This window comes from Bubalus bubalis, chromosome 21 (assembly GCF_019923935.1).
Source record: "Bubalus bubalis isolate 160015118507 breed Murrah chromosome 21, NDDB_SH_1, whole genome shotgun sequence".
Classification (NCBI taxonomy): Eukaryota; Metazoa; Chordata; class Mammalia; order Artiodactyla; family Bovidae; genus Bubalus; species Bubalus bubalis.
Genome location: NC_059177.1, coordinates 37292305 through 37304303, shown reverse-complemented (window position 1 = coordinate 37304303; position 11999 = coordinate 37292305). Strand labels below are relative to the sequence as shown.

General features: G+C 45.0%; 1 protein-coding gene across 10 annotated transcripts in view; it reads right to left on the bottom strand.

Annotated features, from left to right (window-relative positions):
• Positions 1–1902: 1902 nt before the first annotated feature.
• Positions 1903–11999, bottom strand: part of PRICKLE2 (prickle planar cell polarity protein 2) — a 388704-nt gene continuing 378607 nt past the window's right edge. For 9 of the 10 annotated variants that reach the window (XM_044933918.2, XM_025273093.3, XM_006069734.4 and 6 more), the window contains one exon: positions 1903–8092. In XM_044933918.2, the coding sequence (XP_044789853.1) occupies positions 7218–8092 (875 nt within the window). In that variant the 3' untranslated portion in view covers positions 1903–7217. The remainder of the gene's footprint in view (positions 8093–11999) is intronic. The other variant, XM_044933921.2, reaches the window with a different exon arrangement.

The window sequence follows — 11999 nt, the reverse complement described above, 5'->3', positions numbered from 1 at the left end:
CGTCATGCTAGGTCACTTACAGATTATGGGTTGGCTGCCGTTATTGATTCCTAAAGTTTTGTTGAGGCATAGGAAGAGGGGGCTCATATAGTGAAACCATGGTTGCCTGATGGGCATGCTCCCCAGGAGGGTGTGTGAGCAGACACACACAGTCACTGCCATCTCTAAAGCCTTCATCCAAAGGCTCTCAGAAGGGCTTATAATAAAGGATGGGGAACACATGTATACCTGTGGCGGATTCATATTGATATTTGGCAAAACTAATACAATTATGTAAAGTTTAAAAATAAAATAAAATTTAAAAAAAAAAAAAACAAAGACAAAACAAAAACAGAGTGACCAAAAAAAAAAAAAAAAAAAAAAAAAACCTCCCATCTGCAGCTCCCAAGTCCTCGTGCTTAGGGTGGGTGGGACTACTTACTGTTCCAGATTTCTCATCTAGTAGAAAGTCAAGTTCACAAACTTCTTTAGGATAGGGATCTTTGCTTTGTATATACTGCTGTTTTCTAAGTGCCCAGCACAGAGCAGGTTTTCAATAACATTTGCTGAGTGAATGAATAAACAATATTGTAGTATCCAGCAGCTCCCAAATGTTGTGAATCAGACATGGGGAAATCTAATTTACATGCTGCTTTGGTCTTGGCTCCCAGACAGTATTAATAGCATCCTAACCAGAAAACAGCCATGCATAGAACTCTTCACACAATCCACTTATTATTTGCTTAGAAGCGAATACAAATATTTTCAGCCATCTGCTGGTTTCAATTCCTGCTAATAAGTGAAAATTAACTGTGTGGCCCAGGGTTGAAGTCAGTTTCAAGAATCCTCAAGGAATGAAGATACTAAGAAGGTACAAAGCATTTTAACTGGTGGTTCTCAACCAGCAGTGCTTTCTTTCCTCAGGGGACACTCAGCTAAGGGTGGAGATTTTTTTTTTTTAAATCATGGTAAAATAAAGATAACAGAAAATGTGCCGCTGTTGAACGTACAGTTCAGTAGTAAGTACACATACATTGCTGTACAACAAATCTCCAGAATTCTCATCTTGGAAAGAGAAAATGTATACTCGAAGATCTTCCCATGAGCTCTTATCAGCCCTAGGCGACCGCTTTGTGCCTGTGAATTTAACTACTTTAGGTAGCTTATAAAGGCAGAATTACACACATCTGTTGGTGACTGACTTATTTCACCCAGCTTAGGGTCCTCAAGTTTATCCATGTTGCAGCATGTGTCATAATTTCCTTCCTTTCAAAGGATGAAGAACAATTCATTGTACGTTTGGATCACATTTAGCTTATCCATTCATCATCAGCGGACATTTGGGTTGCCTCTTTTAGCTATTGTGAATGATGCTATCAACACAGGTGTACTAATTATCTCTTTGAAGCCCAGTTTTCAATTATTTTGGGTATATACCCAGGAGCAGAATCGCTGGATCATATGGTAGTTCTTTTTTTAATTTTTTTGAGGAACTCCCATACTGTTTCCACAGAAGATGTGCTGCTTTATATTTTTACCAATAGTGCAAAAGTGTTCCCGTTTCTCCCCATCCATGCCCATACTTGTTACTTTCTTTTTCCTTCTTCGTTTTTTAAAAAATACCCTAATGGGTGGGGTGGGAGCAAACATTTTTAGTTGTCACAACTTGGGGCATCTAATAAGTAGAGGTCAGCAATATTGTTAAACATCCTACTATGCACAGGATGGTTCTATGCCACAAAGAATGGACTGGACCAAAATGCAGATAGTGCCCAGGTTGAGAAATCCTGATCTGAACAATCAGGTTCATCTTTCACAGCAAATCTCACCTCTCCTGACATGTATGTGCACCTTCTCTATTCTTTTGCTGAGATGCTCAAAGGCAAAGACTTCCAAAAACCTAGAAAGTAATGGAAGACTGAGAAGAATGGCAACATTTCGTTTATTCAAATTTTATTGGAAGTTTACAAATGTATTACAGACATCAGTAAAACATCATATCCATTTCACAGGGCACGGATCTCAAGCAAAGTGTTCACAACAGTCTCTGGCAGAGCCCACACCAAAGGTCCACTGCAGACCTTCTAAACAAATAGCTTGACACCCGACACACAACACAGACTCTGGTGTGCCTTACCTTCTCAGGCCCTTTGAGGTTTTGTTTACGTGCTTGGAATTAAAGCAGAAGATGGACAAAATGATCCTGTATAGGAAAGAATGCGTTTCGGAGCAGGAGAACTGCCGAGGTCCTCATCTGCTAGGGAAAAAGGAGGACCCACAGGCCTTAGAATGCAAAGTCAGGGTCCAGGATAGAACCAAATACTTTATGGAGAAACATGGAAATTAACTAGAAAGGCTTGAGTAATTCTCTCTGAAACATTTAAAAAGGCCTGGTCAGCGACCTATGGAACATCAATGGCCAAATACTTGGTAGGGTGAGGGACATCTCAAAACTCTCAGGATAGAATAAGACACTCCCCCTACCCTCTCATGGATTCTGTATCTAAACCACAGAAGTAATTTCTAACACAATGTTAGATTCCTGTTGGGACAAGCCAGTTTGGGAAAGTTATAAGCAGGAAGTAAGCTTATAAACTAGTACAGCCCCCAACAGTAAGTCATGCTTTCTGGGAGTCTTGTATTGAAGGAACTTCTATTTTGAGAAAATGGAAAAAGATTGCAATCTTTTTTCAACTCTAACCTTGATGACTGCTTCCCAGTAGTCAGACAAACAGGCTCTGGTGTCTGCTGAGGCCCCAAAGGGACTGACCACTGGAGGCAAGACAAAAACTCTCTTCATTTCCACGTCTCTCACACTTTAAGAAACATACCTCAAAAGGCAGCAATCTGGAACTGCCTTCAAGATTGGCAGAGGAGGCTTGGCTGAGTTCTGTACCTGGAATGCTGTCCGCAGAGTCCTTGTCAAAGCCCTGAAGGTGCTAAACAGTTGCTGATAGCAACCCTTCTGGCATGAAATCCTCAGATGACTGATTTCATCGTCCACTTTCCTTTGTCAAAGATAGATCCTCCTTCTTATGCATTAGCATCTGGTTTCTGTTAGAGAGAAATATGCAAAGAGCACTTCTCCTTGGAATTTAAGTATTTGTGTTGTTCTTTATTAGAAGGTGGGACTAGAAAAGAATGGGACGGACTCTTATCTTACCTCTGCGAAATGGCAAACACAGATTGCTTATAACTGGCCAAGAACCCGAAAATGGAAAAGGAGGCCAAAGAGATTTTTGTTTAGTCTATAAGAAGTCAGCCTCCTTTAGCATCTGCAATACAGGGGCACAGGGATTGGCATCGCACAATGATTTATGGATGATGCTTCCTGAATAGCTGGTGAACTGTTTTGGGAAAATGGCAAAAGAGCCCAGGGTAGAAACACAAGGAAGAATCAGTTCACGAGTAAGATTTGTTATCAGACAAAGCAAATCCATTCGGATCAACTGGTCCTAGCTGGCTAGAGTGTTGCAAAGATTTCTGAGGCTGCATCCACACTCTCTGAAGGGGTACCCTGGTTCTATCTGCCCACATTATAGGTATGGCAGAGACATCCCCACCTGAACTCAACAATGGCTAGTGGTACCCAAGAAGCAGAAAGCTATTGCAGAAGAGGAAAATATAATCTTGTTGTATTGAAGAAACATCCTATAGAATGGGACAAGGGGAAGAAAAAGAGCTATCCTCAGTTGCCATATGAGAAATGACAAACTGCTTGTTTGTGAGGCTGGTGGAGGGTGGACAGAAGGTGAATATAGGTGGACAGGGCCAAACAACCAACTCTAAAAACCACCCCCACCCTTGAACATTGGCAAAAACTGAGAAGTATGTTTTTGGTTTCCCTGACCTCACTTACCTTCACACTTGGTAGAAATCCCAGAATGCTATGACAGATGGAAGGCTACCTGAATGCCACCAGCCTGCTAAGAAATTTGCTCATAGTATCAAGGTTGATATGCACTGGCAGGGCCATTCAGAAAACTGTCACTGACTTCTAACTTGGGAAAGGGCCAGTTCTGTTGCCAATGAACTGAGCAGCAACAGGAAATGAAATGAACGCTAAAGTGTTGTTTTATCCAAAAGATAAGAAGATCAATACGAGGAGAGGTAGGAAAAAAAACCAAACCAAACCATGCGAGAAGAAAATAAACAGGGAAAAGATTTACTTTTCTAAACACAGTCTATTAAAGATCAAATGATGATCTAAGAAGAGATGACTGCAAGCCCCAGCCGTGGAGGAAAGCTTGACTAAGTAAGAGCTTCTGATGATGATCACGTAAGGATCAGATCCGGCCTCAGAAAGGAATGTGCTGAATTTTGGGGAATGGGATTCTGGGATGTTGCGTGTAAGTTATCACTAAGAGGCAGAATTCCCAACCCAGTGACAACCTGCCCTCTCTCGGGCATTCCCTTGGAGGTTCCATCCTTGCAATGAGGATTTACCTGGCCTCTGCCAGCAATCTCCACAGGGTGCCTGGCTGCATCTAGGGTGGGGAGGAGGCGTCTGCAGTGGTGGACAAGATAGAGGTGATCTTGCTTTTTCGACTGTATGACCCTAAGGCTTGTATCTCACCACACCTCCAGCTCTGGCCAGTTCAGCTGATGGACGTTCCCTGGGCAGCTAGATCTGAAACTGCTTATTCCTCTCATCCCTTTGCATACTGCTCAGTTGCCAGTGTCTAGGGCACTTTCTTCTTTCTGCTGATGGTGGTCAAAGCCTCATTGGGGAAATGTTAAGAGGTACTCTAAAAAGGACAGATTAAGAAAACAACGTTTACTAGGAGAATTTCTTTCCTCGGATTCCAGGCCACAGAAGACAAACATTATTTTCAGTTATTTGCTAAATTAAATGATCTACTTTTTGTCTCTCTTTTCTTGTTCCAAAATGCCTTTCTATTCTCATCAATCCAGAAACTTAGAACTCCAAATTGGACTCGCCCGGTTTCTACCAGAAACCTGCCACGTTGGTAGCGTGGTGGTATACATTATGTCTTTATCAGTTTGCCAAGCAGTTTACAAACTCACTATACAAACTTAATAGAGTTAATTCTCCAGAGGCTTGGATTATTAATGAAGCATTTAGATATGAAGAAAGCATGCGGAAAACAGCCACAACCAACATTTGCATCGCTTTTTCAAAAACATCAGTGACAATGACAAATGTCATATAAATACCTGAAAAGCAAATTATTTTAATACATCCTGAATGGAGTGCCACTTCCACATCCTTTACAGCCTTCCTTCCCCAGACCCATGTGGGATGGTGTCTAAAAAGCCACTTTCCACATCCTCTGCATAAGAAAACACGAGAAAGTATTAACTACTATACTGAAAAGAGACCAGGCTCACCTCACCATGGCAGATGGCCACTGAGATACACCGCACGCTACAATGACAGTACATCTCACTACAGGTGGGCCCCCAGTGGGTCACTTCACCCACAATCCATGAAGGGAAGGAGGAGAATGGAAGCAAAAGCAAGCGCTTCACTTTTAACCGAAGCTAGGTAGGAGGTTTTAGTTTACTATAAACAACACAACCGTTAAATGTCTTCTTTAAGCACACTCACTTGTGAGCTCATTTTCTATCTGACCGACGGTCCCCAAAGTTCAAAACGGAAACCTCTCTTTCAGCAACATCTGTTTTCCAGAACCATCACACAAAATCTCCTGAGCGGCTCAATCTTTCTGGGCAACCCAGATACTCTGGTTATAGAATGAGTTAAACTGGGTTTTTTTTTTTTTTTTTTCCCACCAGCACCAGAGGGTGTTCAAAGGTGGTTCTCACCTCTCCTATACTTCATTTCTGGAAGTTCTTCTTTGCTCTGACTTTCCTTCATATTCCCCTTCAGCCTCTACCCTTGATCTGTGGGCTGGATTCTTGTGTCCTTCGGCCCCGGCAGCTTGCCGCCTGCCATCCCCTCGAAGTCAAAGCTTTGATGCATCCTTCCACGCCTGCAGGTCTGTGTACCTGACATGAGTGCTGAGCGGGTGGAAGCGGCCCTCCATCTCCACATATGACCTACGACCTAGAAAGCACCATCACTCCCAGAGCCCCTCGGAACCTTTCTGGCCTGAATTTCCCAAAGCTGAAGTTCATTTGCGCTGAGGACAACCGGTTGTCAGGCTAAGGCAGCTGTTCTGTCTGCCTTGGTAAAGGAAAGTGGATAATACAATCCAGGAAACGAGCACCAGGAAATAATGCCACACTCAAAACAATGTCATGCTGACATCACACAACGGCACCACTCACAGTCACTTTTGTTTTCCCCACAGGACAGATCAATGGTGAGCAACGTCAGTGTTTCCAGCGGGGATGGCATTTTTCACGGAACTTGACTGACACTGGTTGGTTTTTCTAATTGGCAGAAGTTACGTTGGCAATTATTAAAAAAAAAAAAATTACTACCACTTTGTAGAGAAGAGATTCTACTGAGGGTGGGAGCAGATAAGGATGGCTCCTTAAGATGGATGGAGCATCAAATGTTTTGGGTGTAACAGGTAATTTGTGAGTTTTTTTTTAGCCACAAAAAGCCAAATTGAATAAAATCCTTTGAAAAAGGTCTCACTGACATGTAACAAATTTGTATAGAAAAAAGAAAAAAAAAAAAAAAAAGTGGTCCTGGACCACCCTGTAATACTACTCAAAAGACAATGCTAGACGTGCATGCAAGGCTCCACTGAGTCCTACGATATAGAAATTCCTTTGATATTACAAAATACAAAAATATTTTATCAGAACTCTCATTTACATTGCATTTACAATGGACATGTAAATAACTTAGTGTGGGGTCCTGGCTAATAAACAAATTACTTACTGGAAAAAGGATCCTAAAAGGAAGAAAACCAGAGAGGCTATATATATATATATATGTGTGTGTGTGTGTGTGTGTGTGTATGTATGTATGTATATATATATATAAGCGAGCAGGAAACAATTTTGCCATCTTGCCAGTGGCAACTCAACACAGAGGGTCGGAGAAAGAGGTGACCAACCCTGGCCTCCGTTGAGCCTACAGCGTTTCCAAAGTGAAATGTGCAAATAATGTTCAACATGCCAAGAACTGTGACTACCTATGGAGTCAATAGGTAACCTTGCCTCCATCAAGGGAGAGCTCCTCTCATCTCTCCCTGGAACCCCCCACCCCCAAAGCGCTTTAAAATTTCCAACAGTGCAAGTTTCTGAATCTACATTCTTAGCTCCCATCTTCCCCCACTCCCTGACCCCCCATTGGATTAAGAAATGATACAGTTTTTGCTCTTCTGTCTTTTCCTGCTGTGCAACTGTCCCCTGCCGCCTAGCGTGGAAGACTTGGGGAGGCCGTAGGAGCTGTATTTGTGTAGTAACTCATCACTGGTGACATATCGCAGGTGGGCGGGCTGGGGGATCGGTTCTCCTAGGAAATAGCCCTCGTTGTCAGATTCGGAGGAGGAGGAGCAGGTGGAACACCAATCGTACTCAGCGAGGTAGGGGCCCCAGCGCTCCCCAAAGGCATTCTGCAGAGCCAGGTCCGACACGGTCCGGGGGCACCGGCCATACAGGTCCCGCCGGGACCCCTGGCCCAGGCTCTCCTGGAAGCTCCGCTGGCGCACGAACTGATCATAGTCCTCCCTGGCTCTCAGGGGGGGTCTCTCCTTTAACTGAGAGAGGGCCTCGCGCTCCCCGGCCAGGTGGAGGGCGTTGTCTGAGCGAGAGCGTCGGGATCGCCGAGACCGGTGGGGCCGAAAGCGGCGGTTGTCGTCGCGCGAACTGGCTCTCCTCCGCGTGCGCTCGCTCATGGGCTGGATCCTCACGCCCTCTGCCCCCGGCAGCTTGCTGCCCGCCATCCCCCCATCGAAATCAAAGCTCTGATGCATCCTTCCGTGCGCCTGCAGGTCTCTGTACCTGATCGGGGTGCTGAGCGGGTGGAGGTTGCCCTCCATCTCCTGGTACTGCTGAGCGGACAGCAGGCTGCGAACCGACTCAGCGCTGCGGAACTGCATGGACGAGTTCAGCGTGCCCATGTTGCTCAGCTTCTCGGACACATTCATCCCAGAGTCTTTGCTGAGATCTGGCATGGAAAACCGAGAGAGGTGCTCCTGGCGCTTGGCGCCACCATCCGCAGAGAGGCCTGAGGGAGACAGAGGAGAGGTTCACGGAAGTTAATACAAATGTGCAGCGATGAGGATTCCATCGCCATGGGTCACCGAAACCGTCATCTAACCAGGGTCGCTGCAAACCGTCACACAGTTGTACTCTGCACAAAAGCTTGCTCAGCAAGTATGCGGGAGGGCTCTCCCCACTCCTCAGTGGGCCAGCGTCCACCTAGAGGGGGCACCTGGCTAAAAAGCTTTTTTTTTGACCAGTCATGCCTCCAAAGTTTCATCAAAATTACTTAGGAGCCTATCGGTGTATCTTATATACAATGTTTCCTCTGTTCAGAATTTCACTTTCCAAAGTGCTTCAATCACCTCTTTGGTTCTAATGATGATCTGTCTATAAGTTCTCTGGACAAAGAACCTTTAAGCTTCAGAAGCAGAGCCATGCCCCAATACTTCCTAGCAACACTGAGCCTAGAGCCGAGTCCCATAGTACTGGACCACCTCACTTCCACCTTTGCTGCTGCTGCTGCTAAGTCGCTTCAGTCGTGTCCGACTCTGTGCGACCCCAGAGACGGCAGCCCACCAGGCTCCCCCGTCCCTGGGATTCTCCAGGCAAGAACACTAGAGTGGGTTGCCATTTCCTTCTCCAATGCGTGAAAGTGAAGTCGCTCAGTCGTGTCTGACTCCTAGCGACCCCATGGACAAGAGTACTGGAGTGGGTTGCCATTGCCTTCTCCGCACTTCCACCTTTAGCCTCCAGTAATTTCCTGGTCTGCCTGCTGTCCCTTGGCCTCTATCCCAGATATCTTGAAAACCAACTGACTCCCTGGAAGTAGACAGAGGGATATTTATCCTCTCAGGCTGTTTAGTAGATGACTGTTCCAAGATTCCAAATGGACACCTAGCAGTCAGAGATGTCAGTAGGATGGGGTGGGGATGGGGGCAAGCAGTGATCCTAATGCTCTCGAACAGCAAGAGCCCTGCAATCCTAACGCGCTGTCATTGCCATCATTGAGACTAAAAGCAATTTGAAGGTAGGAGGAGATTCTTGATTTGAGTAACTTCCATTTTGTCCATTTAAAAACAGCACTCTTTCTAAAAAAAGCAGTTTAAGAATGGACCAGGTGGCAAAATCTCAGCATTTCTTGATCATTATCAATGAAAAAGAACAGCAATTCGGTCATTTCTGGTCACAGGCGACATGTCTTTGAATTGCACTGGCCCATTATAACCCCTTCCACTGATTACTCCTCCCCACCTACTGGGGCCAACGACTTTCTCTCCCCGCACAAAACTAATGTTATGAGCACTGTGAAACACTACTTAGCAGTATGTGTGTGTGTGTGTGTGTGTGTGTGTGTGTGTGTGCAAGACAGTGCAAATAATAAACCAAATGGGCAAACTGTTAACAATCTAGGTAAATACATTATGGGTATCGTTTGTCCTATTTTTGCAGCTATTCAGCAAGTTTGAAGTTATTTCCATAGAAAAAGTTTCCTAAAATTCTAGTACAGTGATATGATGCAATGGTTTTCAATTCTAGGGGAAATTACTAGGGATAGGGGACACTACTGGGGCTTCCCAGGTGCACTAGTAGTAAAGAACCTCCTGCCAATGCAGGAGACGTAAGAGACTCAGGTTTGATCCCTGGGTCAGGAAGATCCCCTGGAGGAGGGCATGGCAACCCACTCCAGTATTCTTGCCTGGAGAATACCGTTGACAGAGGAGACTGTTGGGCTACAGTCCGTGGGGTTGCTGAGTTGAACATGATTGAAGTGACTTAGCAGCAGCAGCAGGGGACACTACTAGAATTTAGCAGCAGAGAGACGCTGCTGAACACCCTATAACGCACAGGACAGTCCCCTCAGCCAGGAATTATCCAGCCCCCAATGTCAATACTACCCCGGTTGAAAAACCATGCTATAATAGAATATTACACAATGAGAGTGAATATCTACTCTGGACAACATGGATGAATGTCATAGAGAATGCCCACAGACTCAAGGATCCACGCAGTACAATTCCATTTACGTGAAGTTCAAGAAGAGGCTGAGGCTGTCTGCGGTGGAGAGGTCAGAAGAATGGGTGGGGGCGCAAGGGAGATATTCAAGGCGCAGGAATGTTCTCCACCTAGACCTGGGTGATGATTATAAAAGAATGCACATGGAAAAATTTCTTGAAGTGCAGTTTAAATGTTAGTTTGCTTTACCTTATGTGTGTTATAACTCAATAAAACGGTGTAAAAATAATGCAGTGTTCTCATTAAAGAGCCCAATTTAAACACTGGATATGCCTACTGAGCAACTATTCTGCCAAGCATCGTACTTTTCAGTCACTTTTTAAAAAAATTTAAATTTCATTACTGGGATAATTGTCAGGGCAAGAGGAGTAGAGTTGTCTGACTCCTGCTTTCCGCACTGCTTATCGATGACGTACACATCATAAAAGCTGATTTACAACAGCCTAATCACTTCCAGAACCTCCCCAATCTGAAGGCGGAGAGGAGAGGAGAGCAATGCAAGATGATGAATGACTAGCCTGAGCAGATAAATGTAAGGAAGGAAAAAAAATTCTTCAAAAATCACACTGAGAAACAAAAGCTATGGAGGAGGGTGTGATGTTTTTTTGCTGGGCTTTCTACTCCAGCCCTAGAATGAAATGAGGGTCAGGAGAAATAATCTAGCAAATACTGTATGCTGTTTTCCTGAACCTGCCTCTTCTAAGCCCCAAAGTCATGCATTTCTGAGACTGTACTGTGTGTGAATAGATTCATATTTCAATGAAGAGGCAACTCTAGAACCAATTCTGAGCAGAACTGGAGAGGGGACTTGGGTCAACTTTGAGACCTCTGGAGATGCATCTGTAAAATGGGCATAACACAGTCCCTGAGTTCACAAGCTGTGGTGATGATTAGCTGAGAAAAATGTCATTTTTAAGCCTTGTCACAACTGTCATAAATTTGTGTAGTTTTGATTCTCTGTCCATCTCTATATGACCAGCCTATAAGCATCAAGAGGGCCAGAGCTGGTTCCTGCTTTCTAGCCCTGATCTCAGCAGCTGGTGTTCGATGCATGGGAAGAAAGTAAACAAGGCCTAAAAGTTCCCCACGAAAGAGCGCACACTCTCCATGTAGCATGAGACTCGGTGTCAGAACAATGCACATCAGGACTTCCCTGGTGGTCCAATGGTTAAGAGTCCACTTGCCAATGCAGAGGACACGGGTTCTGCTCTGGGAGATCCCACGTGCCACGGGGCAACTGAGCCTGTGTGCCACAATTACTGAGCCCACGTGCCATACAGCCTGTGTTCTACCACAGGAGAAGCCACTCAGTGAGAAGCCCGTGCATCACAACAAAGACCCAGTGCAGTCAAAAATAATGTTTAAAAATAGCTTTGAAAAGAAGGGAAATGTGTGTGTATTTTTTTTTTTTAAAGCACATCAGTACAATCTACTTGAATGGGGCTCTTGATGCCCCTCAGCTCTCCTGCAATAAAAGTACTTTTTTTTTGCTGCCCAAGCCATGACTCTGTGTATGCGCGTGCATGCGTGCATGTGTGTGAATGAGCACAGCTATGTGTATGTGTACAGGAGGCAGAAACTGCACTCAGAGTTCCCCAGAGCTCCAGCGGAAATCCACGGTCTGACCCCACACTTAACACTGGCATTGTCAGGGTCCCAGCAAGTCCTGGAGACCCTGGCAGAAGATCCCACCAGACAGCCCGAGACACAGATGCCAAGTCGCTTTCCCCTCCAGAGGCACCCTGTCTTATTAACAGACAGAGAGGGTTTTTTCCTCTCCAAATAAAGCGGCCTTTGTGAGAAGCTCTAGATGGTGACTGGGGAGTTAAACGCTGCGATTTATCTTTATCCCTGGGGTGAGCATGGCCAGGAGCAAAAGAAACGTCCACACACCGCAGGGGCTGTGGGTTTCCCTC